At 53.1% G+C, this 26,635-nt stretch overlaps 9 protein-coding genes across 9 annotated transcripts; 4 read left to right on the plus strand and 5 right to left on the minus strand.

Annotated features, from left to right (window-relative positions):
- Positions 1–300: 300 nt before the first annotated feature.
- Positions 301–1,235, minus strand: ACET3X_007936 (mitochondrial 54S ribosomal protein uL6m). Its single transcript, XM_069454137.1, has 2 exons — positions 828–1,235; positions 301–775 (listed from the first exon to the last, which is right to left on the minus strand). The coding sequence occupies exons 1-2, from the start codon at positions 1,210–1,212 to the stop codon at positions 396–398; spliced, it is 765 nt and encodes a 254-aa protein (XP_069305099.1). The 5' UTR covers positions 1,213–1,235; the 3' UTR covers positions 301–395.
- A 731-nt stretch (positions 1,236–1,966) lies between these two features.
- ACET3X_007937 (uncharacterized protein) lies at positions 1,967–3,484 on the plus strand (the record flags this gene model as incomplete). Its single annotated transcript, XM_069454138.1, has 1 exon — positions 1,967–3,484. The coding sequence occupies one exon, from the start codon at positions 1,967–1,969 to the stop codon at positions 3,482–3,484; it is 1,518 nt and encodes a 505-aa protein (XP_069305100.1).
- A 455-nt stretch (positions 3,485–3,939) lies between these two features.
- Positions 3,940–5,550, minus strand: ACET3X_007938 (uncharacterized protein; the record flags this gene model as incomplete). The annotated part of the gene is made up of 4 exons (XM_069454139.1): positions 3,940–5,004; positions 5,059–5,217; positions 5,266–5,342; positions 5,526–5,550. The coding sequence occupies 4 exons, from the start codon at positions 5,548–5,550 to the stop codon at positions 3,940–3,942; spliced, it is 1,326 nt and encodes a 441-aa protein (XP_069305101.1).
- A 657-nt stretch (positions 5,551–6,207) lies between these two features.
- Positions 6,208–11,739, plus strand: ACET3X_007939 (uncharacterized protein; the record flags this gene model as incomplete). Its single annotated transcript, XM_069454140.1, has 3 exons — positions 6,208–9,249; positions 9,298–9,567; positions 9,616–11,739. 3 exons carry the CDS (start codon positions 6,208–6,210, stop codon positions 11,737–11,739), a joined length of 5,436 nt encoding a protein of 1,811 aa, XP_069305102.1.
- Positions 11,740–12,094: 355 nt separating this feature from the next.
- ACET3X_007940 (uncharacterized protein) lies at positions 12,095–13,774 on the minus strand (the record flags this gene model as incomplete). Its single annotated transcript, XM_069454142.1, has 1 exon — positions 12,095–13,774. The coding sequence occupies one exon, from the start codon at positions 13,772–13,774 to the stop codon at positions 12,095–12,097; it is 1,680 nt and encodes a 559-aa protein (XP_069305103.1).
- A 383-nt stretch (positions 13,775–14,157) lies between these two features.
- Positions 14,158–19,413, plus strand: ACET3X_007941 (uncharacterized protein). The gene is made up of 5 exons (XM_069454143.1): positions 14,158–14,532; positions 14,584–16,526; positions 16,575–17,093; positions 17,143–19,070; positions 19,125–19,413. The coding sequence occupies exons 1-4, from the start codon at positions 14,318–14,320 to the stop codon at positions 18,072–18,074; spliced, it is 3,609 nt and encodes a 1,202-aa protein (XP_069305104.1). The 5' UTR covers positions 14,158–14,317; the 3' UTR covers positions 18,075–19,070; positions 19,125–19,413.
- A 1,041-nt stretch (positions 19,414–20,454) lies between these two features.
- Positions 20,455–22,657, minus strand: ACET3X_007942 (uncharacterized protein). Its single transcript, XM_069454144.1, has 4 exons — positions 22,562–22,657; positions 22,249–22,449; positions 21,832–22,200; positions 20,455–21,782 (listed from the first exon to the last, which is right to left on the minus strand). The coding sequence occupies exons 2-4, from the start codon at positions 22,423–22,425 to the stop codon at positions 20,535–20,537; spliced, it is 1,794 nt and encodes a 597-aa protein (XP_069305105.1). The 5' UTR covers positions 22,426–22,449; positions 22,562–22,657; the 3' UTR covers positions 20,455–20,534.
- A 181-nt stretch (positions 22,658–22,838) lies between these two features.
- Positions 22,839–24,191, plus strand: ACET3X_007943 (uncharacterized protein; the record flags this gene model as incomplete). Its single annotated transcript, XM_069454145.1, has 3 exons — positions 22,839–22,926; positions 22,975–23,150; positions 23,205–24,191. The coding sequence occupies 3 exons, from the start codon at positions 22,839–22,841 to the stop codon at positions 24,189–24,191; spliced, it is 1,251 nt and encodes a 416-aa protein (XP_069305106.1).
- Positions 24,192–24,424: 233 nt separating this feature from the next.
- ACET3X_007944 (uncharacterized protein) lies at positions 24,425–26,407 on the minus strand (the record flags this gene model as incomplete). Its single annotated transcript, XM_069454146.1, has 4 exons — positions 24,425–24,523; positions 24,589–25,712; positions 25,763–26,098; positions 26,164–26,407. The coding sequence occupies 4 exons, from the start codon at positions 26,405–26,407 to the stop codon at positions 24,425–24,427; spliced, it is 1,803 nt and encodes a 600-aa protein (XP_069305107.1).
- Between the last annotated feature and the right edge of the window lie 228 nt (positions 26,408–26,635).

Below are 26,635 nucleotides of genomic sequence, written 5' to 3' on the forward strand. Positions count from 1 at the left end.
CCAGTCCCACACCTCTCGAGCCCCTCTTCCATACCAATCATAGCCGTTTCGTCCTGAAAAGTCTACGTCCGCTCCGTGGAGTTGGCGACTGCGAGAATGCAGATGTTTGAGATGAAGGTTTAAGGTCAATATACATACGAGAATCACTCACATCCTTTCTCCAAGTAGGGAGCCAGCCAGTCACTGGGGTTATTAGGCGGCGGTTTGACCGATATCGAGTTGCTGGAACCAGAAAAATCGCAGAAACGAAGATCGAAGAATGGACGCCTGGATTGAAGTGTACTTCGAGACCGTGGTGTATTCTCCATTTTCGAACCCCACCATACGCATGGGCCCAGTAATTCATGGTATAAAGCGAACAAGTATGGTACACGTCCACAAGACTATCATCCGCCCTATTTGCCGCCAACTCTCTTGTTCTTAAGCTTAATCGTCTCTCCGTTGACGAAAACACCCTTGCCCTTGTACGGCTCCGGTACTCTCCAAGCCCTTATCTTGGCCGCAAACTGCATGACCACCTCCTTCTCCGGGCCCTCTAATAGCAGACGTGTTGGTTGCGGTGTACTCGCGGTCATGCCCTTTGGTATAGCGAGTTCGACTGGGTGAGTGTATCCGACCTTCAAGTTGACGAACTTCTGGCCTGGGAACTCGGATTTCACGGTAGTCGCAGTGTCTTCGACTGAGGCACGGTAACCGACACCGACGAAACGGAGGATGGCACTGTGTCCTTCGCTGACACCGAGGATGTGATTTTGGAGGTATGCGCGGGTAGTGCCTGAATCCAGGTTAGCCAATTGCGCAGTCTGTGATGGAGACAGTGCTCGTACCCCACATTGCCTTTTGTTTTGCATCTTTCGGATCCTCTATTGTCAATGTTGGTCCACCCAATGACGGGTCCTGGTTGATATTGATATACGGAGGAATGTCCATTGAAAGCTCGCCGAGCGGTCCCTTGACGTGTACTGTCGACATTGCCTGCACTCTTGCATTCCGAGCCTTAGCCGAAGGCGCGACTACTTGAAACGTGACTCCCTGCGGTATTGAGAGCGGCAGAGACCCGATCTTCGATTGACATGGCGCTGTCGAGGTAAAGGTCCTGGCGGGCGTGGGCCGGGAGAATACGGGTAACAGGAAAATCGGTATTGAGTCGGTCGTCTGGCTCGAGGCCTTTGCGAGGCTTTGGGCGCACCGCCGTCGTGCTGGGGCGAACATTTTGTCTTCAATGCCGACAGATACGACCGCGAGAGTTTTCGGCAATCCCCAACTCGATGCTAGCTCGTCCGATCCCGTGATAGCGCGTCATCGCCGTCTCTGATTGGTCGGGGTCTCGCACCTTCCCCCATCGAACACCCCTCAACACCACAACACTCGAGTCGTCATCACTCTTTGGGTCGAGAATATTGTACGATGCAGTATCTGAGTCTAACGCTTGATGTTTCTAGCTACCCAGTCTTTCACTTGGGTGTGCATCTTTTGCTCTTCAACTGACAGCCTGTCCTCTTACTACAGCATCGATCTCACCTGGCCGTCGCAGCGAGCCAGCATGCTTCGAGAGCTCAAACGCTGCGCCTTCCTCATTCTCTCACCCCATTGCAAACTTACGTGGTTGATCCAAATAACAAATCTACTCTGCTTGTTTCGCTTCCTCGTCTTCCTCTACTGCCTCTCATTTCCTGACTTTTGCTTCATTTCGCTCGCAACTTTCTCCGTGGTGTCGATAACCCTGACTTCTCGCCAGCAAGCTGCGTACATGGGCCCTCGGAATGAACTAACCATGCTGAAGCTCATTACAGCTGGGCTGCTCCTTCCCACCGCATTGTCTCAATACCACTCCCCACCCGCAGATGCAGCTCCAACCGTCAACGTCGATTCACTGTTCCAGTATACAACGTCCAGGAACCATAGAGTGATAACACAAGCGGTTGACTTTGTCGTCTCCATGCAGACAGCCCCCACGTGCACTCGTATGGCTGCTTCCCACCTAATGAATGAATGCAAGCTCCTGGAACATGCACCGGATTTTGCCAAATCCCGCCCAGATGCATACCTGGATAACGTCAAGACCGAGTATGCTGCCAAACTGGCTGTATGCGAACTACTGAGTGCCCAGCCAGTCAACCCAACACCGCCACCTGATTGCGATATACTGGTCCCGGCATCAAGACACTGCGGTAAAGGCGGTAGCTGGTGGCATGCTCGTCCAGAAGTACCCAGCGACAAGCAATGCTACCCCGAGTTCAAGGATTACTACTATACGAAGTGCCTAAAGAGCCTCCAGTCGACCCCTCAGTACTGGACTTCATTCAGCAATGCTCGTCAGAACGCGGTGGTCATGTGTCAGGCCAGCAGAGATGCCATCGAACGAGAAAACCACCTCGAGATATTCAAGAACCTGACCCAAATTCTGGGCGACGTGACAACCAATATGCAGAAGACGACCGAAGAATACGATTCCTTGATCCGTGAGCAGAGGCAATACTCCGAAGAAGCCCGCAACTCCCATCAGCAGCTCAAAGAAGAGATTCACGCTGTGCAAGAAAAGGCCGTCGCCACAGTCAGGACGCTTGATGATAAGTTCCACTACTTCATGGAGTCCTCCATGTCAGACCTCATCGCCGCTCTATCCGAGAGTCAGACAAACGAAATCCACCAGATACGTGAGAAAATGCAGGCCTTCTCGCAACACCTGATGCTCGAGAGCTCCCAACTCGCTGCATACTTCACTGACGAGCTCCAACAACACTACGAACTGGCCAAGAGCAGTATACAATCCAACCACGAGGCGCAGGTCGACAGCTACAATGTGCTAGCGGGTTACATGGCCGCCACACAAGATGCCATCAACCAAACCAACGATATCGCGGATCGCTCTCTGTCCAAGGTGGACAGTATCGCTCAACGTCTGGACATCTTCGAGACGCAAACCGAGCACATTGCCGAGGGCTTTGCCTTCTTGAGCGCAATCCCAGCACTCGTCACATGGTTTCTCCGGGGCTTCTTAGCCACTATCGGCACATTGTTCATGTTTACTGTCCTGTACAAGCTCAACACCAGACTCGCAGCTTACACTGCCGGCGCATGCAGTTCAGCTTTCTTCCTACACACATGCGGGATCTTCGACTGGCTCGGCAACCTTCCCTCTGGTATTACTAAACTTCACGACCAAGGCACTCCTGCGACCGTCGCCAGCATGTCGTCTTGGCAGAAGGGTGCGGGTATCGTTCTTCTGGTCTGGGCTGCCGCGTATCCAGTATGCAAGATCAATGCTTATCTCGGCAACCTCATTGCTGGCTTGCTGAAGCAGTTTCTGAGCCCGATTTGGGTGCATCAGTACAGCAACGATAATGGTATGGGGTTCCTGCCTAGCATTGAGATTCCTGCTGCGTATCCTCGCAGCAAGGAGGACACACATCTCGAAGACCATGTCGGCTGCGACTGTGATACGGAATGGAAGACGCATTGTTCGCGACCCGACCATGCGTAATGCAAGGCATACCTTTGGCAGATCGTTCTGCATCTTCGACCTGGACGCCAATCAGCATACGACATCATCAGCACATTTTTTCGCAACATCATATTACCATTGAGGTATGTTTTCGTCGGTATATCCCGATGGAAATGGATATCCGACTTACCAACCTTCTTCTCAGGTCAAGTTACACTCGGCTCGCGATATACTCTCCATATTTTGAGCAATTTACAGCAGCATTACCACGGCGTTGTAGGACCATCTTCTTATCTCATCCTACTTCCTGCATTCATCTAACAGCAAAAGACCCGCACACTAGTTAGCAAAGCATGAAGCAGCGCAGATTCGAGGATCAAGCGGTCATATTGCGTTACATTATATTCAGTCTTCGATATCATCAATTCATACTTCATTTCCACGTCGATACAAAAGTTCTGCACCGTGACCCACACATTCCATGCACCACACGTTCAATCCTCATCATCATCATCATCATCAGGCAACTCCTCAATCCTCCCCGACCGATACGCCTCCTCAACCGGATTCACTACATCCATAACGCCCGTCGCCTTGAGCCTCTCAAACAGCACAAACAGCCTCTCAGCCTCGCGCTCCTTCTCCTCCTGCGTCATAGGCTCCGTCTGCACCTGCTCCTCCTTATCGAGCCTCTGTCCCGTAATAGGATTGATCGGTATCGTCTCTTCACTATCCTCTGGCGCATGTTCCTTGACCAGTTCCTCGGGCATCTGTATGTTGTTTGACATGAGGAAACCAGAGGCGAAGCCGTAGCCGACGTTATGCACGAATGTCGCGGGGTCTTCATGTGAGAGTTTCCATAGCAACGTGGATATCCCGTTCCGTAACGAGGGCGTCAGAGCGGACGTGGATAGGTTGAGCAGTCGCGAGGATAGCGTGTCTGATTTTCCGAGGGGCCGGTCACGCTCTTCGGTTGTGGGGAGGAGGAGCTTCTCCATTGTGCTGGCGATGTCTGCTGGGGCGGTCGTGTAGATACAGTGGATGAGGGTGAGGAGGGGTGTGACGGTTTCGTCGAGCTCTTTGGGTGGGTAGACGATGAGTGCTTGGTCGAGAATCTTGATCAAGTGGCGAATGTTGACCTCGCTGTCGAACGATGGGAAGAGGGCTTCTCGGCCTTGTTCGTTCTCGATGTCCAGGTGGAGGAGGATGTTGACTAGTTCGCGCGTTGGGCCAGACAGTGGCGGCGATGGTATTCCTCTTTGCACAAGGATCTTGAATACGTTGGGTACTGAGGGGGCGAAGAGCGGAGCAAGGTCTTGTTTATGATGTATGATGTTGAAGAGTAGCTTGAGTATTTCGGACAGCGCCATTGCTTCCATGGGCGGTTCGTTCCTCCGTGGCGCGGACTTGGAGTATCGCTTCGCATGCCGCGTGATGGCTGCGTTGATGCTGTTGGCTAGTTGGTTTTCGCGGATGAGTTGTGCGTAATCGAGGTTCGCGTTGTATGTCGTGAGGAAGAGGATACGGGCGGCGAGGAACTCCGTGTCGATGCTTTCTTCCTGTTGAGAAGTTAATACGGTTCTGTACGCAGGCTCAGAGGCGTGATTGCCTACCTTGAGCTTCTCCGCCGCATGTGGACCATGGCCTAGATCGACTAGCATCTGGCGCGTCTTGGGCTGGAGGAGGAGAGCGTTGGCTAGGCATCGGAGAGCTTCTTGTGATGCAGGCGTAGTCGCTCCGTCAAATGCATGACGTCCTAGTGTCCGAAGGCCCTAACACGGTCACTATGCCGTCCGTAGACTCGTGGTGTAGTGTAGTACATCTTCGGTGAATATGGGGTCCGAGTTGTCGACTGAACGGCCGTAGACTTTGAGCTGTTCGAGCAGTTGTCGTCTTTCTGTTCAGAGCATGAGCGCATGGCAGTAGTGTATATCGGACGAGAACGTACGTTCAACAGACAGCTTCTTCGCGTCCAGGTCGGTCTTCAACTCGGAAAGTATTCTGGTGACGTCGTCGAGCTTTGCTGAGACCCGTTAGCCCCTGAGGAACCTAGGAAGGTGTTGCGCAGCAGGGAACTGACCTCTGCCTGTTCTTTGCGATATCATGGCGGCCAAGTTGTGGAATGCGATCAGTGCATCTCACGTCACGTAGGTGGGATGAAGCTTGAGCTCGGAGAGCCCCACTATTATGGGACCTCATCCACCGCCAGGGTCCACATGGAGGAACGAACAAGGCGCGTCTGCATGAGGCACGTATCCGCAGGCGTTTGTCTACTCGCGCATGATCTGGTTGTCTATTTGGAAATGGAGGATTGGGACAGATGAGTCTAGCGATGATGCGCAAAAGCCATCGAGTCTCGCACGATGACGGCAAATGTCTAGATGTACGCGGGGAAGATTTCCGTATGAACCCTTGTCGAGACAAAAGCAGTCATCTACCAACGATGGGATTCCGGGACAGGTCGCACATCTCATGCAACGCGACTGCACATGTCGTGTTGGGTTTCAGACGCATGGAGCCCGTGTTGGCTCGAGGGGCCGTTGTCCAGTGAATGGCGCTTGAGGTTAGCACTTTACGCGCACGAGGAGCGTCGCGCTAGACGCGTCGCCAACACCAACCTTTGTCTTCTAGACCGGGGTAGTCGATCACCACCTCCACACTCGCTTTTCACGTCTTCGGGTCCAGTCACGTATACGACAGCGATGCAAGTGCCTTGTGCTGCTTCTGTTCTCCTCCCTTGTTAGCGGTTTCCCAGCATAGCCATGGTGTCCAAGTTCCAGGCCCTCTCTGTTCGCCCTCCCACTCCACCCAAAGACCAAGAAGACACAGGCGCCGACGAGACGCTACAATTCCTCGAGGACCCCTTTGGCGAGAAGCCTGTTCCGCCCAGACTCAAGGCAGCAAAGAAGCCGCCCAGTACGCCAGAGCAGTCGCCCTCGTCCGACATCGACGTACCCTCGAGTGCTGCGAGCGCAAGGAAAAGAGTCAACTTTGAACTGGAATTATGCAATTTGCCCAGCACCAAAGCCATCGCACAGTCCTGGACACCTACGCGTAGCTCGCCGCTGCGACCGCTCCCACAGACCCGCCTGACGAAGCCGCTCAAGTCGATTCTGAAGCCTGCAGACGGCACCGCCACGCCTCCGCCCGCCGACGACGCTGCCACCGCACACCGATTCAAGTCTTTCGCCGAGATGCTGGAGGCGATTGTCAAGCTGCTCGCGACTTCGGACCGCGGGTCGCGGCTGGACGCATACCAATCCCTGCTCAGGACCTTACAGGCATACGACAAGATTCCCGATGATCAGGCGCTGAAGCAGAAACTGTCTCTGTTGACCCAATTCATACGGCGCGACATGCAGGAACCAGGTCTGGCTGGTACAGGGCTGGACTCTCAACTGGTTGGACAAGCGATGAAGCTGCTCATGGCTCTGTTCCGCATCACCGACTTGATGTCCGCCATGGACGAAGACTTTTGTTCCTTTGTCATAGAACGCATCATCCGCGTAGTCAGCGATAGCACCATGCCCAAGACCACCGTCAACACACATCTGGCTGTGCTCATGCAACAACACTTTCGACCCAAGATCGTGACTGCGACTCGCGTCGAAAAGGTTCTCGATGCGCTGGACACCATACATGAGCGAACATCTGGTCATGCTGTGCAGGCTTACCGGGTCCGGATATACAGAAAGCTGCTTCAACAGCGCCCCGAGGTCATGACAAGGCATACCGAACGGTGGTTTACACATACACTTAAAGCTCTGGTATCGATCCAGAAGGACATCAGTCAAAGTGCGCTAGACACTGCAGTGACGGCCGCCAAAACTATCGGCCATGACCGACATGTCGCAAAATCCATCTTGGCCGTCCTGAACCGGGTCAAGAACGACGGCGCGACCATTGCCAGCATATTCATAATGGAACTTTATCGTTTGTTGGGAGGTGAATATGCCGCCTTGGTGCCACAGATCTGGGCAGCTGTTACAGGCTTGCTGAAAGACTCGCTCTACCGGGAGACGTTCACTGCCCTGGGAGATTGGCTCACCCTTCTCCAAAATTGCATTTCTTCGGAAAACGAGCAGGTCAGGGTTTACTCCAACGTTGCCATATCCTTCCTCGTACATTCTGTCAACCTGACTCCGGATACATCTGTAGGTTGGTCGGACATGTTTCGCAAGATCTCAGTACATGCATTGCAAAGAAAAATCCCCATGAAGAAGCCCGAGCAGGACGCTGTGTCATCCGCATACTTCACGCTGCTGTACTATGCCCTGCGCCCAACTGCCACGTTCGAACAGCTCGACCGATATTGGACTCAATTCATAGTCAACGTCTGGACTCCGATGATCCTACCCGACCCTAAAAAGCAGGCCGTACCCGCCTCTTATCGGCACGCTATTCCCGCATGCCGAATCGTGTCTGCTCTTGTAGACGGCTCTCGGAAACCATGGAACGAGCACCGCGCGCTGGATCTTCGGCCGAATGTTATGATCCTGCGTAACGAGCTACCCCTAGTGGATCCCAGATGGGTGCGGAAGTCGATTATTCTGGTACTGCAATTTGTAGAAACTCTCCTCGATGCCACACTGTTGTCTGAGAGTAGGGAACCGGAAGACGAGCCGGTTCAGACAATGTGGCAGGCAGTCATGGGTGCCCTGGTGGAAGCAAGCAGCAAGGAGATCATGGCTTCAACAGAAACGAAAGACGCAATGGCACACATTGTCAATCTCCTGCGCCGGATTTGGGACAAACACACAGAGAAGATCGCCTTGTCGCAAAAGAAGGAGGATATCTGGGCAGACAAGTTCTGCTTCCTGATAGAGACTGTCGTACAGAAGCTGGGCCCCTTTCAATTTGCAGACAAGTGTCTCACACGTAACGAAAACAACGAGTTCGAGGTTGCACCCACACCATCGCATCGGTCACGGCATCACGGCACGCGTTCATCGCCACTTCTCTACCTTGTCGATCTCCTAGTCACGCAATCAGAAGGAAAGCTGGCTGACCCAGTTCGGCTCCGTGCCATCGAAGTCATCATTGAGCCTTGCTTCGCTGTCCAAAACACTCGGTTGGGCAAACTGGAGCTTCTCCGAGACTGTGCGGCAGCCGTTGATGGTTCGTTGAAAGGGGCTGTGGCGTCAGAGTTCTGGAACCGCATCGGGACATTACTCAATGCCTTGCTGGGAGACCAATCACCGCCCTCAGGCGAGCGCGATTCTCGTAGTCTGGGTAAGGAGTATGAGGTTGTGGTGGAGATTCTCAGTCTCGGTTCCGCTTGCCTGTTGGAAAAACCACTTGGTCAGCAAATCCTATCGACTTTTGTCAGTACTGTCCGGCGGGAGGCAGGAGAGGGTGCGCTTCCATTCGCAGTCATTGAGAAAGTGTCTGAGCATGTGCTCAAGCGTACGCCGCACGAAGAAAAAGCTTCTTGTCTGGCGTATGCTAGCATCTTACTTCGCAATCTTCCAACCCTGGTCAGTCGCAAAGTGCTGGAACAAGGCCGACAGAGTCTCTGGCCTTCGAATGCAGCTCCTGGACGGTCGCATGATATTGATCCCTACGTTCACCTGTACGGGGCCGTTATCTCCATTGGATCGGCCGCTTATAGAGATTTTAACAAAGATAATGTTGAGCCAACAAAAGGCTTTCTATCTGCGGTCAGTGTCTCCATCCAACAATGCTCGACGTCTCATCTCGCTGGCTATCTGCGGAAGATACAAGACGCGATCCATGTTTGGGTCGAAGATCCCGAGAAGAAGATGCAGAGCAGGGAGGAACCGTTGAAGGGCTTACATCGCGAGGTATGTTCATTGTTGTGTAGGATGTGAGCAGGAACTAACCCTCTTCAGGTTGTCAGCTTGTGGCAGGAGGTTTGCAAAGCTATTGAGCGATTGCCGCGCACTGATGACACAACGCTGCTTCATCTACAGCCGATCATCACCGCAGGCTTCCTAAGCAGACGCCGAAGTGTCGTCAACCTCTCGATTGCGACCTGGAATGCCACATTCGGAAAAGAAGATAGCCTACGGTATTCCCCTCGACTCGAGCAGGCCTTGCGCCAGTTGTGGCACAGTGTAGAACTTTCTCTGCCCTCTTTGGAAGTCCGGGAAGAGGATGCTGTAAGTTACTACACAAGTCTTGGCATGTCGCCACTGACACCACAGCAGGAAAACAAGCTCTCGTTCTACGACTCAGATACCAGTGCAGATGAAGTTAAGCGTGCTTTCAAGAGTCCAAGAGTCAAGGACTCTCCTTTTAGGATTTCTAAAGCCTCACGAAGGTCCAAGTCCCGATCTCCAGCAGTACCGGCTTCAGCCACTAGGAGAACACCTTCGCGCCTGACACAGAAGGTCCGTCTCCGACATGACAACTCTCAGATCCAGTTCGAACCTATTGTGTCCTCACCATCGAACCCGTTCCAGCAAGAGTCGCAGGTATTGACCGATCGACAAAAGGAGATGCTTGATCGTCAAAAACTCAGCAGTGGTCTATTCGCCAACCTTGGTGCACCCTCACTGCAGCCGGATGAGGTGCCGTCGCCGTTGGAATTCCACTCAGATGCGTTGACGGCCGATGATCTGCCAAACCACTCCTCCCGGACAACACCACTCAAGGCTCTTGCTGCAATGGGTCCTATAGACGGCTACCTTGGCTCATCACCCACTCCACATACCCGCAAGAACACTCGCAATATCGTCAGCGACGACACTGACCTAGCCACGCCAACGGCTGTACGAAGCATACAGTATACAAACGACGGTCCAGACTCCTCGCCTCCGCGATTTGAGAAGGAGGACAGATCGACCAACAAAGAAACCGGGCCAGATATTCTCGTAGGCTCCAGCTTTGACTATGGCCAACCAGAACGGTCATTTTCGGCTTCCTTTGATGAGGGAACCACAATTGACGAAGAGGCACTTCTTGACGCTGTTGCTCCCCACGACAACCCTCAAATATCCCCTGACCGCGTTTCAGACACTATCATGTCAGAATTGCCAAGTTCAACCATAGACCTACAACTCACAGCGCAAATCGACGCCGACATGCAAGTACACGATGCCGCTGCTGAGGTAACAAAAGAGCAACAGTCAGAGTCAAATGCCGAGTTTGTTGATGCTGCATCACACCCGCAGTCATCAATAACTAACAACGGCCACCCCGGCAGTGACACTGAAGTAGATGACGTCCAGACACCAACTCGCGGGCCCGCTCGTCGAGCTTTGCACAAGAGCTCCCAGGCGGACACAAGTAGTACAAGTCGAGTGGGAGACTCCTTTGACAACAGCTTTGCTAAAGGGACGCCGAATGAGCTGCGCCGTTTGACGCGAAGTTCTATAGGAAGCCCTGCTCGGCTTGAACGTCTTCCTAGTGGAAAGAAGCCCAGACGTACGCCTGCGAGGGCCGAGAAGAAGACAAGCACTCCCACGAAGAAGGTCAAAAGGACCAAAGCAGGAAAAAAGGCGCAAGAAGAACCTGCTCCAGAGCCAGAGCAAGCGTCACAGCCGGTGCCAGTGGCACAATCAGAGCCAGAACCAGAGCCAGCGCTAGTACAAGTCCAGGATCAAGACGAGAAAATGCTTGACAACATCGTCATGACCGCGTCACCCAAACAAAGCGAAAAATCTCGGGGTAAGAAGCGGAAGATGAGCTCCACCGACGCTCCTGTCGCCAGTCCTGCAACCAATCGCAAACTGAATCTTCGACGCTCTCAGTCTCTTCTTTCTCAGGTTGAGAATTCACAAGACATAGAAGACACAACAATGAACGAGACACCCGTGCCCAACAAGCGAGCCAAGTCGAACGCAGACCAAGATGTCAGTGAGGCTAAGAAGACGACGCCGGGCAGCCAAACAAAGCGTCTCAGTCACGTCCAGGTTTCGCCGTGGCCACGGTCTTCTGGACGTTCTGCAGGAAAGCCATCTCCTCAAGCAAAGGAGGCGAATCCCGAACAAGCTCAGCAGGAAAATGCTCCCGCGCCCGAGATCTCTGGCTCAGGCTCAATCTCTAGCTCAGGCTCAGACCAAGTACCAGCCCATCAAACACAATCCCAATCCCAATCCCAACCCTCTGCAATAGGAACCGACACGCCATCCCGCTCATTTGCCGATCGCGTCATCCTCACGCCACGCAGCATCATTACGCAGCTCAAGAACCTCAAAGACTATCTTTTTAGCACGCCGACGTTTGTGCTGGGGCGGACCGAGGAGCGGGAGATTGATGATGCGTTGTTTGATATCAGGAGGCAGGTGCATGCTGCGGGGCTGCGGGGGGAGGAGCAGAAGAAGAAGTAGTTTCACTGGGAGGGTAGATGGTATGCTGCTGGTCTATCTTTGTATATGTTTATGCCAGCTTGATGTAATAGTTGGACGTTAGTATAATGTTACATGGCATGTAATAACACGGCCAGGGTCAAATCCAGGTCGTCATCACCACATGCGTATACTTTGCACAGTGTCTTTTCATGTAAATCATATTCCAAGGTATACCACAGCCCGAAGCGACATTCTAGTCCGAACGTTCTACATGCCATTTTCCCTTGACGCAAACTCCGAACCCATGCTCATAATAGTCGTCAAAAACAAAGAGAGAGGGAAAGAAAAGAAAAATGTACTGCCCCCACCATACCAGCGAAAAAAGCGGGCCCAACTACTGCAAAAGCGGATCACGGAAGTGTTTCTGGAAGTTGTGCCTCTTCTCGTTACCAGCCTGGTACCTGCTGCGGGCATTCTGTTCCTTCTTCCTATCGCGCTTCTCAATGGCCTGAATCTCCTTCTTCTTTGCATCGGTAACACCGACCATGCCCCTGCCGCCGTTTGCGCGGGAGATGAGCTGGCGATTCTGGTCGTGGCCACGTCCACGGACTTGTAATTGGTGCTCCTCGCCGTCCATGTTGGCGTCACCGTCCTCGTCTTCTTCGTCGTCGCCCTCGCCGCCTGCCGTGATGGCGCCGGGTATCCGGGCGCGCTGTGCCTCCTCCATGCGCTCGGCTACGCCGGGGTAGTTGCGCAGGTTCTGGCGGTAATACTTGTTTAGCGAGCGGTGACCAGCGGTACGACCGGATGGAAGGTGGAGCTCGTATTCGTCGTAGTAGACGGCTTGGGGTGTGTGGTGGGCGTGCGAGTGGAAGCCGTCTGCAGCGCGGTGTGGACGGGGATCTGCATGGTTGTGGTGCTTGGACTTGCTGAGCGACTTGTGTCGGTGGCTGCGGTCGATGGGTACAGCTGTGATTTCATCGGTCGGTACACTCGATACAGTGCTGTCGGTTTCCCAGCCGGCGTCGTCTTCCTCGGCGTTGCTCGACATGGCTGCGTCGTCTTCTGTGGTGGTCTTGGTCTCGCGCCTGGCGCCGAGCTTGATTCCGCCTCCTGTTGTTGAGGACGAGTCGTCCGAATCTTCAGCGTCCTCTGCCATCTCGTCGAAATCGGCAGCGTCGGGGTAGGAGCTGCGGAAGTCGTAGAACTCGCCAATCTCAACCAACTCAATATCTGTGTCGAATGCGATCATGCAGTGGCCGCGGTCGCGCATGTGCGTTTGGATGCCGGAGGCAGTGTGCAACACCTTGTGACACTTCAGGCACTCATTGTAGACGTGAATCTTGTCGTGGAGATGCTTGATCAGCCCCTCGGGGTCTGCAAGGAATTCCTTCTCGGGTATGAACATGCCGTGGAAGCGTCCCATGTGCGTGATGTTGAGCTGGAAGTTGGGAGACTTGTAGTTGCAGAACAGGCAGTCGAGGAGGGGATCGCTAGCAGGCTTGTTCGATGCGGCAACAGAAGTCTTGTCGCCATCGGCAGTAGCAGCCTCTTCGGCGTCTTGTTCCTTGATGCTCGCGTTCTTCAGGCCGTCGGCCACGTCTGCGACATCCTTGTTGGCGTCTCCGTTCACAGTAGTGACTTCGGATTCAGCCATCGACTCGCCCAGTGAAAAGGCAGAGCTGACCATGGAGCCCGTGACCGAGGCAGCGTCATCCAGTTGCGCGCCCCTGCCCGACTTGGCCATGTTGATGCGATGCTTGGACGAGTTCAAGTGGTTGTTGTAGGCATTCTCGCTGAAGTACGTCTTCTGGCACGGAGTGCACACCTTCTCAAACGAAGCCTTGGCGGCGGTGGCGGCAGCGGTGGCCTTGTTTGCGAGGACCTTGTCGGTGAAAATCTCAGAGGATAGCGGTGGGAGGGAGGCGACGCGACGCTTGAGGTTGTACCTGTGCCAGTCGGTTTGCATGTGCGCCCGCTGCAGGTCGCTCGAGCGGAAGGCGACCTGGCATGTGTTGCAGGTGAAGGGGTGGGTAGACTGGATGTTAGCCTGGGTAGGGACTTGCGACGCCATTTTTGCGGATATTGGTGTACTTGTCGGCGTGGCTGCACTGCAAGAAAGCGAGGGAGGAGTAGAAATAATAGGCGACTAGGTGGGGTTGAGTGTGGGATGCGGTAGCGCGGTCAATTCATGACTTTATGACTGGCCGAGGGGCAAAATTTCACCAAGTCAAACAGGGTGCGATTACAAAGTCGCGAGGAAGCGGTAGTCAGCCTCTGGGCCTTATCAGCGGTCTCGTACGGCAGAGATGATGGAATTGCGCAAGACACTGCCCGGATTTGGGGGGGCGAATATTGAAGCATGACATCAATCGGCAGGCAGGGCGCCAAGCCACTGGCACTTGCCATCCCTGCAGCGGATTAGAGCCGCATGGGCAAGAGCACCCCTCGCCCACTAACTCGCTCAGCCCTATCGCCAGTGGGTTGCTGATGCCTCTCTGTTCACGCGTCTAGACTACAACTGATGATGATGGCGGTGCTGCACCATGACAGCTACGCATCCATTAACAGTCTGCATGCTTAGCCCCAGCTCTCTTTCAGGCCTGCGCCCCCATCGATGATGAACACGACGGAGGGTCACCGCGATGCTCCGTACAACACGTCCGACCCCAGTGCCCCAGCGGCTTCCACACCAGCTGAACGGCTGACAAGGCCATCACGTGCTTCGGGAAGTACCTCTATGAGGGATGTTATAGACGTGCAGGATGCCAGCCGCATCTTGGAATGCTCGCAAACCGAGAGACAGCGCCGTGTCCAGTATCTCGTCCGACAGTAGGCATTTAGTCGCTTGTAGCTTGGGATGGAGTGCTGACTGGTGAACAGCTACTTGTCTCAGATCCTTGACGGTTGTAAGAGCGCTTACTGCGATACCCCCACGTGCCTCTCGTCGAGCAAGCGCAATGCTTCCAAGCCCCTCCGTCCACCTACGCTGCTCACGGCCGTCGCCCTAGCACACTACCTCGCTGGTCAGGATAATCCCAGGCGTGGTCTATGCCCTCACGAGCTCAAAGTCCTGCCCGAGTCATTCGAGATCGCAAACAGTCTTGCCGAACAAGCTAGGATCGACTCGGCCGGGAACTACGCTGTGTATCCTTCGATAGGGCAGCTCACACAGAAATATGGGCAGACCCGTGCAGGAAGCAGCTCTGGCCATGGGGCTGCGACTCAAGAAGAAGGGCCCGCCGGTGACTTGATAAGCGCCCTCAGGCAGCGACAGCGAGCTAGGAAGGATCCAAAGGCTCTTAGTCAGAATTTATACGACAGCTTGACTCTGATATACTCTTACACCGCATATATACCCAGTCCTGCCTCTGTCCTTACTTCGTTCCTTTTACCAGCTTCTCGGAAAGAGGGGAACCATGCAGAGCCTACGCCACACACAAACGATCGTGCTACAACATCACAATTGAATGGGAAGCTGGGGACTGTTCGTCAGCCTTCACATAGAGCGTCCGCCACCCATGGCAACTCACATTCAAACAACACTGTCGCCGAGGTCCTCACTAATGGCCAGCATATCCACAAGATACCTTACCATCCATCAAATGGTGGAATCCAGCGACGTCCTTCCACCACCCCACACTCTACTGCTGCGGACAGTGCATCGGACCAAACAATGCTATCCATCAAAAAAACCGGAAGGAAGAGCTTCACTATTGGAGGGACAACTCCACCTGCTGTACATCATACCAAAGCCCCTGTGGCACCCAAGCCGACTACAGAAGATACCGCTAGCTCTGCCCGAACAGCACCTGGCGTACCCATAATACCGAAATTGAGTTGCAGTATTCTTGACAAGTTCAAAGAAGACGTCCTGCGCCATGGGGACAGTTGCTCCAACGACTTGAACTATAATGTTGACTTTGACCGTGGGCGGCGAACTCGACGGACCACACCACTTGTCAATCGGTCCTTGTTTTATGCTCTGAGCGACCCGCAAAACCTTCTTACGTCTTTCCATGATGCCAACCCAGACTTCAAAGATTCACCCCTACCACATCTTGACTCTTCGCACTTGGTAAACTCTTTCCGTGATTGGAATCTTCGCAACGGTGCGCTCATATTCGATAGCCTCTGGCTCGCGCTAGAGGCTTTGTTCACCTGTCCACCGGAGCTTGTTGCCCAGAAGAGTCCTCGGCCAAGGCCATCAAGGAAGGGCGCGTCCACTGGCAGTCATTCCAGCGAACCATCTGGTTATCAGGATGATAAAGCTGCAGCTTCGCGTTATCTAGACACACATGAAGCCGCTCATATTGTTATGATATGCATACACGCACTCACCTCACTTGTACCAATCGGATGGCCACATACGTGGGCACAAATTCGTGAGCTGCGATCTTGGGGTGTCATGGTGCCGAATGCGGCACCAAATACTGATGCATTTGCGCATCCATACATGGATATCATCGACGAGCTAGAGTATGAGCCAGCAATTCGCCTTGCCGATCGGCTACTTCGTGCTATTGGAGCACGAACTTGCTTCGAGCACGTAATCGCAAGCTTGAATGGCGACGCAGATATGACTGGGTCCAGCACAACACTAATGGATGTGGTCATAGAACATTTGGAAGTGTTGGAGCGCACTAGTATGGTTGCTAAGCTGAGATTGACCTCACACCATGATCTGGACAGAGACCCTGGATGGACTGTAACAGCCACATTCATAGAGTGGCTGCGGACTGTCATCGTAAAGAAGTGGGAAAGTAAGGCTGAGATCAACAAATGGAGTAGTGTTGGTACAGCTGTAATGCTCCTTGGCAAGCTTCGTAAGTCTCCAATGGGCGAGATGTAGATCAAAAGGCTAACAAACACAGATTCGAGACAGCAATCGTTGTACTTGAACTCCAAAATGTTCGAAATGCCAATAATTCATGAGCGGATAGACACGGTGAACGAGCCTGTCAGTTACCTCACATGGGAGCATCATCCCAACACGTTGCACGTCTTCGAGTACCCTTGTCTGTTCCCCGCGCAACATCTTGTGGCTTACTTTCGCACAATCAACTTCACCGAGATGATGAAGCAGTACGACCACACCATGCGCACCCATCAAATGCAAAGATCACTAGAGATGTTTCTACAAGAACCTTATTGGTGGGAGATTAAGAGACGAACCAAAGTAACACTTAGCGATTACCTCGTGTTGGATGTCAGTCGCGAGGAACCACTAAAGGACACACTCGATCAGTTATGGGGTCAGGACAAGAGGATGCTTCTCAAACCGTTGAAGGTCAAGATGGGCCACAAGGAAGGAGAAGTTGGTCTAGACCACGGCGGCGTGACGTACGAGTTCTTCCGTGTAGTCTTGAGCGAGGCATTCAGGCCTGAGAACGGTAAGTTATATTGTGATGATTGTGCAAACTCTTTTGCTAAGTTTAGCAGGTATGTTCACAATTGATTCGCAGACACGTATGACGTGGTTCCAACCGCAAAGTCTGGAACCCGACTGGAAGTTTGAGATGCTCGGCACGCTCTTCAGTCTTGCTGTATACAACGGCATCACCCTGCCCATCACCTTCCCTCTGGCTTTCTATGACTGCCTCCAAAGTGCGGGCAATCCGCGCTGTAAACGTGTAGCGGATTACGACGCACTGGGATATATAACAGACGGCTGGCCGAGCCTGGCCGAAGGCTTCCAGGGGCTTTTATCCTGGCGTGATGGTGACGTCTCAGACGTTTTCATGCGCGAGTACGTCTTCAGCTACGAAGCTTTTGGCCAAATCGTCAACCAGAACCTTTCTAATGATACCGCACAAATCACAACACCCTCGGAACCATCGCATGACGAGCCAATCCTAGTCACAAACGACAATCGAGAACAGTACGTCCGAGCCTATGTCCGCGCTCTGACCTACGATTCCGTCGCTCCACAACTTACCTCCTTTATCCGCGGCTTTTTTACCTGTATAAACGCCAAGTCGCTTCAACTCTTCACCCCACCCACTCTCCGCCACCTCATCGAAGGCACACAGCACATCTCTATCCCTGATCTCAAACGCTGCGCAAAGTATGAAGACGGATACAGCGCGTCCCACTCCAACATCCGCGCTTTCTGGGACGTGGTAGGGGGTTACAGTCAAGAGGACTTACGGCACTTGTTGGAATTTGTGACGGCGAGTGACCGAGTGCCAGTTACGGGGTATGAAAGCATTACGTTCCATATCGTGAGAATTGCGGGGGCGGAATCGGGAGGCTTGCCGAGTAGTTCGACTTGCTTTGGCAAACTTTACTTGCCGGATTATCAAGACAGGGAAATTCTGGAAAAGAAGCTGGGATTGGCCATTAGAAATTCGAAAGGGTTTGGGAATGTGTAGGGGATCTGAGTAGGATATGAGGCTACACGGTTGGGAAGTTCCCGAAACCAGAAATGCACATGGTTTCGAAATATTCCGATGTTGTTGTGAGTGGCAAGTCGGTATTGTGGGAACCTAGGCTTTTTACCAAACTGAGGAAACCGATCATGAAACTTGAATGTTCAATATCAGGAACACAAAAGACGCCCGCACCATGGCTCGTCCCGAGGTTTACAATCATGCCAAACGTAAAATTGTGTGTAGCGTCCCAGCCCGTCCCTTCAATTCCGCCCGCCGACGTACGTCATTCTCCTGATCTTCAATGCCGATCTCCAGAAGCAAGCCACTCGCACCCCGCGGGATCACTTCCGCATCGTCCCACACTCTCCCCGATCACGCGACAAAACGTGTCAACCCTGGGACGTCTCTATGATAGTCATTGTCGCCAAGCACAACTATGCATAGATAAGCTTCTCAAGCGTCAGTGGTGCCCTCTTTTACATTCCTGTCACTCGTTCGAGGTATCCTTGCCAAGGAAATCGTCATCCTCTATGGAAAGCTTATATGGCCCCGGCAGATTCTTAGCTTTTGAATGGTCAAGAGATAGGCTTCTGGAATGTGAGTGGGTAGTAGTGAGGGTTTTAGTAGCGTGACGGGTGAATCCGGGGGCTATGGGGGTTCTCAGGAGAAGAAAATTGTGGGTTATGTAGCATGGAGGTTGCAGATCGATTTGGGTTGTGATCAATGCTTATATGGGAAGGGGACTTGCACCTTTTGCTTTGAACACCTCGGTATATCTCCACTTTTGCATTTATATATACCCAAGTGTCGAGCGGCTTTCCTTGCGCTGTTTAAGCAATATAGTTCGATACCATCTTCAAGCATACTCTGGGGTACCACATCCCATCAGCCAAAACAAGAACAACACTAGAAAGCCTTCGCACCATCTCACAATGTCACCACACTCACCACAAGACCCCTGCATCCCCTACGGCCGCGGCGGAGCAGGAAACATGCGTAAACCCTCCCATACTCCCTTATCCATTTCAGATATAGCTAACACAAAACCAGGCCGCCGTTCCTCCATAGCCGCCGCCTGGTCCACCATCCTCTCCCACCACCCATCACCCACACACAACAACAAACCGAATCTCGTATCAAGCCCAGACGAGTACTACGCTGCATCGAAAAGCGAACCTAGGCGACGACGACACTCTTCTTCTACGTCGGAAGAGGGAAGCGTGCGGATGAAGAGTGCTGGTGAGGAAGATGCGATGAGAAGGAGGAGCAGGAGGAGTAGTGTGTGGAGTGGGAGGAGTAGGGCGAGTACGGCTGGGGAGGCTGGGTCGAGGTGGAGGAGGTTGTTGCAGTTTAGGAGGGTGGGGGGACGGGTGGGGGATGAGGGGGGGAACGGGGATGTGGAGTAGGTGGTTACTGTGATGGGTATGCGGCATAAGATTGTCTTGGGGCGAGTTACGGGGTGAGCGCGTGTTGGAAGCGTAACTTAGATTGTCTTTATTTGACCTTTTGGCTAGCGGAAATGATACCATTTTTTTTTCTTGGCTTTTGGTTATGCATACAATTGATATTCTTGGCATGTCTCTGAATACGTTTCCCAGCTGGACAAGTCTAGTGATTGGTACACGGTGGGTACATGGATGCGCTGTACACGATGGTCTCGGCGAGGAGCGCTACGGCGACGAGAGGAAAAGAGTCGCGAGAGTTGTATTCCGCGTGTTATTTTCGCTCTGGCAGGTGGCGAAGGCAAAGAGGTGGTGCAGGGCTGCGCTTGCTCCGGCTTTGTGAAAGCGGCTGTTGTGGCTAGTTCCTGTTGACGCCTGGGTCTGATGAGAGGAGTTTTGCGACTGCTGGGAAAGACATGGTAGGAGTTTATGGAGGATATGGCGTCAAAGCGAGTCGATGGGCGACGTTGCGGTGCCATCGTTTCAGGTAGGGAGGGGTCGAACTGGAGAGGGAATGGGAAGAGCATGAGTGCGAAGTGTCTGGGTGTTTGCGATACGATACCGGATCGCGCTATGTGCTCATACTCATACTATCTCACGGCCATGCCAGGTCAGTGACCACTTTTAGCAGTTGAATACGTATCATGCAGTGCATAAGCGCATTCTGCCCTTTGTACACCAACACAGCGGACTGTGGCATGTTGTATTTCTAGGCACAAGGCTATCCTGCCAATAAGCTGATGAGCTGCCACGGACTTAGTTGGTTCTGGATGCGGCACAGTTGCTGCGGATAGAAATTGCGCCCATGTTTCACAGTTCTGCCACATGGCTGCGTAAGGATTGTCCTCTGATTCTTTGTTCTTCAAGCGAGATGAATCAGCCACACGTGATGCGAAAGGCGGTATGTAAGATTACTGTTGTACGACAATATGTAGTATGCTTAAGAGCTCGTGGAAAACATTCCTGAAACTTGGTTAATGTTCTCTGACGCTAATGCAGCAGAGTCAAAGAAGGCTGACTACAACGGCACCGCGTGTCCGTCTCCTCGTAGATCACTTCCTCCACTCCAGACCTGCACACCGTCATTTACATGTCTCCTGATGATCTGACCCCGCCCGAACATGCCCCGTCCATAACCGTCTAGCTGCTTCACGTTGTGGCCAAGTGCTCGCAGCTCTTCTACTACCTTTGCATCGATGCCCTCCTCCAGGTATATCGTCGCGTCAGTCATTTTGCCATCGGCGCTAGGCATGCCGGCACCGATACAGAAGCGCGGTGAATCGAGTGCAGCTTGTGGGTTGAGCTTGAAGACCTCCTGATTGAGGAGAACCTGAACATGGCCCTGGGGTTGCATAAAGCCACCCATCACACCGTACACCGAGTGCAAGCTATTATCGCTGACATATGTTGTCAGGCCTGGAATGATTGTGTGATACGGACGCTTCCTCGGCGCTAGTACGTTGGGGTGGTCTTTGTCGAGACTGAAGTTTGCACCACGGTTCTGCAGGGTAAACCCGCAGCCCTTGGGAATAATACCTGTTCCAAATCCGCCGTAATTGCTGTTGATAAAGGAGATGGCATTTCCCTCGGGGTCGCTACAGCAGAAGTAAACGGTGTCGCTTTGCAAGTGAGCTGGAGAACCATGGACGGGCGCTGATATGGCCTTCTTTGCATCAAACAGCTTCGCGCGCTCGGAAAGATATCTCTGTGAGATGAGCTCGGCAGACGGTACCTTGACAACATTGGGGTCGGTGACAAACCAATGAGCATCACAGAAGGCGATTCGCAATGCCTCGATGACTGTGTGGAGATAAGCCGTGCTGTTATGGTCGTTCAAGCTCCATTTCGGGATCTTCTTTTGTCTCTCCAGCTCCTGTATGATGCCGAGAGCCATCAGAGCGACGATGCCCTGGCCATTCGGTGGATGTTCCCATAGCTCAATGCCGTTCTCGGGAGGTGGCCTGTTTCCAACTCCCTGGCCGTAGAACTTGAGCGAGATTGGGTCAACCGGCTCGGATCCGGTCTCTGCATGATGTTTGAGATCGTCGAGAGTGAGATAGCCACCAAGATCTTCCACCACTTTTACAAGCTGCTCAGCTACTTCCCCTTCGTAGAAACCCTTCTTTCCGTGCTTGGCCAGGAGTTTGAAGGTGTTGCCAATCGTCGGGTTTTTCATGATCTCTCCAGCCTTGGGTGCTCTGCCATCCTTGAGCATCTCGCGGCCATTGGGAGACGCCTTCAGCAGCGCTTGCTCGCTGGCTGCCCACTTTGAAATGTCAATACAGCACCTGATAACGGATTGCAATAGAACTCACGAAAGTAGCTGATAGTTCAGAGACCGGAAAACCATTCTCTGCGAGATCAATGGCAGGCGCAAGCACATCTTCCATGCTGACCTTTCCGCTGCCGAACCGCTCAACACAGTCGACCCACCCCGCTGCTGCGCCAGGGACTGTGGCCGCATGTACGTGATCCATGGGAATCTGGCCGCTCTGCCCCTCTGCGAGGTTAAGGTCTTCTCTGACCTTTTCGAGCGTGACATTCGCACCCGTCCGTCCGGAGCCGTTCATGGCAGACACCTTCTTCGTCTTTGCATCGTAGTAAAGACAAAACATGTCACCGCCAATACCCGTTGAGCCTGGTTCCGTGACATTGATCGCCGCTGCGACAGCCACTGCTGCATCCTGAGTGCCATCAGTACTGAACGGAACTGGTGATAGATTACGTCATACAGCCGCATTCCCACCTTTCCTCAGGATCTCGATTCCAGCAGCTGATGCAAGTGGCTGCGTGCAAGATACCATGCCTTTGGTGCTGTGTACGACTGAACGTCGACTAGGGAAGTGTACGAAACGAGGCTCAGGATGGGGATAGACATTATGGGTGTCTAGAGTGATGTTGTCGTTCATCTTGGCTTCTGCAGACTGCTCTTTCTGAGGCTCGTGGTGAGTTTTGGTCCTTTTGCTTCGTCGTGGGGCAGGCATTGGCAGTAGAGCACTCAAGCTTTAACGCAGGAGTGGGGTATGGGGAAGCTGTCTTGCATACCTATCGGTTGACTAAGTAGTAGCCAACGGTTATCCCCGGAGATAGTTGTTGTGGTTCGGATTGCCGATTTCGCTCGACAATCGCCTCGGAGCATGACGCAGCGGTAGCGACTATCGCCATGACATCTCTGTAAGAGGAAGGTGGGAAAGCGGTGTTGTCCGTTGACATCTGCCGGGGTATGGAGTGCTTAGTGTCACGTGCACGCGTTCCGAGCCGATCGGAACGCGTTGAACATGGTCAAATTCATCAGATCCGAAGTTTGCAAATCTCGACGACGATGCTCACAACGTCCTGGATATGTCGCAGTTGCCTATCGCGCATCAGTCGCCCGCTGCTGAAGCGCAGCACCCGCTTCCAGAGTAATGGTGTGTGTTATGGTTACCCAGCTTGCGCAATTCACTAACATCGCGTAGCTGCTGCAACAGAGTCAATACCACCAGCCCTCCTCTCACGAGCCCGCGCGATCGCTGGAGAGCATAGACAATTGACTGAAAAACTCTCTGATGGCTTCGATACGCGCGCTGCGAAGAAGCTGGGCGAATACAGCCCCATCGTGAACGCATTAGGGGAGTGGGATAAAGCGAATGAGGTGAGCATAATACAGCAGCCTGCAGGAGGAATAGAGTAGCTGATATGGACTAAGTCTGTGACAGAGCTCACTTCGATGATACACGATTCCTCAACCGACCCCGAACTACGATCACTCGCTTCCGACGATCTTGGGGAGACACGAACGCAGCTCGTAAACGCTTCACAGAATCTAATCACCTCGCTGGTACCCGTACACCCCTTCGCCCATCTCCCGTGTCTTTTGGAAATACGACCCGGGGCTGGCGGATCAGAGGCAGCTATATTCGCTGGAGACCTCTTTCGCATGTATACAAATTTCTGCAACCGAAATGGCTTTCGCACGAACCTCCTCAAGTACGAGAACGTAAACGGCACGACTGAGGCTGGAGTGCCGCTGTCCGAAGCAATCATCGAGGTGGAGAACGAAGGCGCGTATGGCGTCTTCCGATGTGAAGCAGGCGTGCATCGCGTGCAACGGGTGCCCGCTACCGAAACTAAAGGGCGTACCCACACGAGCGCGGCATCCGTACACGTGCTACCTAGTCTTCAAGAGAACTCTGCGGAAGAGCAAGACTTTGATGACCCCGAGAGCGACTACTACATCGACGTAAAAGAGGTCAAGTTGGAAGTCATGCGGGCGAGTGGTGCCGGTGGACAGCACGTCAACAAAACAGAGTCAGCCGTTCGGCTAACGCATATCCCCACAAACACAGTCGTGGCGATGCAAGATTCTAGATCCCAACACAAGAACAAGGAGAAGGCATGGGCCCTTCTGCGCTCACGCATCGCCCAGTCTAGGCGAGAGAAGCGCGAGGAAGAGATGGCGAACATGCGCCGAAGCGTTATTGGCGTGGCGAAGATGGGTCGTGGTGATAAGGTGCGGACCTACAACTGGGGCCAGCAGCGAGTTACCGATCACAGGAGTGGAACCACCGTGCATGATCTAGACGACGTGATGGGAGGTGGTCAAACACTGGAGAGGGTCATGGAGAGTGTTCGCAGCTGGCTCATGGAACGAGATGTCGAGGCTTTGATCGCCGACGATGAGAATACGAAGTGAGGCCCCAATGATTGAAGCAGGTCGGCTGAAAGACAGGCAGGGACGTTTCACCACTCTCGGTCTCACGACATGCACGGAAAGTAACTCGAAATAAAACTTTATACGAACCCCATCGCAGAACCAGCGTCCAGCAAGCGGCGAGCAGAACTTCTCACATATATGTCGCGCTTGTGTATGCATTCACACGAAGTCTGATCTCCAAGCTACTCTGTCTCATGTGTCGCCATGGTAAATCAGATTTGTACAGCAACACGGTTCGTTTGGTACTTCTTGGTACTCGGAAGCAGAAGCGTACACACAATCGCTATGCTTCCGAAAGCGATGCTCGTAAACTAGAACACCCGGCTGTGTTAGCTCCGTGGCACAGAAAAAACGACGAAAAACACTGTCCACTTACCCAAACATACTTCAAGCTCTCGCTGAATGCCCACCGCGTTCCAATCGTCGCGCCCTGGATCACAGCTGGTGTAAGACCTGCGATATTCGTCGTAGCCAATTGCTCTGGCGCTGTAAGGAACAAGCCCACAAACTTCTCCACACTCTCCAGCGGTAGACCAGCTTGCATCGCATACTGCGCCGTATACTTTGGTAAGTTGGTCGCCAGTTTCCCCGCAAAGATGTTGTAGTAGATGGAGTACCCAATACTTCCACCCACAGTACGGATAGACAGCGAAAGCGCAGCAGCAGTGGTGATAAGCGCGTCAGGACAAACAAGCATAGCAACAGTCGCAGCAGGGACCAGTACGCCGCCCACACCGAATCCAGCCATGGATCCCAAAAACAGAACTAGACGCTCGTTATTCGGAGTCATGACTGCCAATGCGCCCGCAAACCCCGTCATAATGGCCACAGCTAGCAACAATACTTCTCTTGTATGGCCTGGAAAGCGTGACAATGCGGCGTTGAAGAAGATTGCACCAAAGGCCGTCGTAAAAGCGGGACCCAAACCACGAAGTCCAATCAAAACGGGTACAGGCTCGTACACACTACTGAAAGTGACTGGGAAAAAGTTTAGGATGGAGAAGAAGTTCATGCCAGCGGAGAAGGCGACGACGTATGCGAGCGCAACGATGCGTTGGCCGCTAAAGAGCTCGCCAGGTACCATAGGGTAGGCGGCGTATTTGGCTTCGTAGACGACCCAAGCAGCGATCAAAGCCAGACCAATGAGCATGGTACACAGGACGTAGGCGGAGGCCCAGGGGTGTGTGTAGCCGCCTGACTGGAGTGCTACGAGGAACAGAGTGAGTCCAGTGATGGATAAAACGCCGCCGATGTAGTCTATGCGCTTCAAGATTGCTCGTCGCGAGAAGCCATCGCCGCGCGACTGGTTCTTGGGGAAGTACGTTAAAGCGAGACCAATACCGACGATACCGTTGAAGATGAGTGCGCACCAAGGTCCCCAGCGCCAACCGATGCCGCCGTCGTTGTGCGACCAGAGTTCCACGTACAAGAGGTATGGGCAGAATGGCAGCACAAACGCCGTAACGAGAGCAAGAGAGTAGCCCCGGTACTTGACTGGTACTACCTCTGCAAGTCTAAGACCACCGTGTCAGTCCAGTATATCTTGCAACAATAAGTTTTCGTCTCTTTGTCAAGATATACATACCCAGCGAGCCCCGTCAATTCCCCAATGGCGGCTCCAGCACCGGATATCGCCATGCCAGCTAACAACTGGCCAAAGCTGTGTCCGCTACCGACTAATACGCATCCCAGACAGATACAAAACGACCCGAAAAGCGCAATGTAGCGTTTCCCAAAGAGGTCCTGGAGGTACCCTGCATACGGGCAGACAGCAGCAATAGCAAGAATATTTGCAGTCGGGAGCCATGCTGATCCGCGGGCTAGATCGAGATCTTTTTCGATGAAGGAGAGGGAGCCGCCGGTGAAGTATAGGATTACTTGAGAGCCTGTAAAGAAACCGGGTGTTAGCCATCCCGTTCTTTTCTGGTTCGAGGAAGAAGAGGAGACGGACCTGTGTACAGTGCTGCAAGGAAGATGGCAGCGAAGATACTGCGCACGCTCCACTCTACCTTGCCATCTGAATCGTCGCCTTTGAGTGCATGGCTGTTGTTCATGTCCACAGCTGACAGAGTGACTTGATGCTGCAGGTCATACGCAGAGTCGTTGGTGGTGGTATGCGTAATCGCATGTTCGATATGATGACCAACTTGGTGTTTCTCTGCATCGTAGTCGGAATGAACAGTATCCGAAGCCATGATATCTGATCCAGGCTTGTTTGAAACGATTACTGTAACTGTCGGCAAGGAAAGATTATGTTGACGGGGGATTTACAGATTCCTTCTAGCAACAAAAAAACGAACAAGGGACATGCGCCCGTCCTATATCTACAATTCATCCCCCCCCCCTACTTCACTTTCCGTTTTACCAAACCTGTCCCGTGTTCGACCCCACACTCCCAGAATCGCGTTCCTTATCCATCTAGC

The sequence above is a fragment of the Alternaria dauci genome, chromosome 7 (assembly GCF_042100115.1).
Source record: "Alternaria dauci strain A2016 chromosome 7, whole genome shotgun sequence".
In the NCBI taxonomy this organism is placed as follows: Eukaryota; Fungi; Ascomycota; class Dothideomycetes; order Pleosporales; family Pleosporaceae; genus Alternaria; species Alternaria dauci.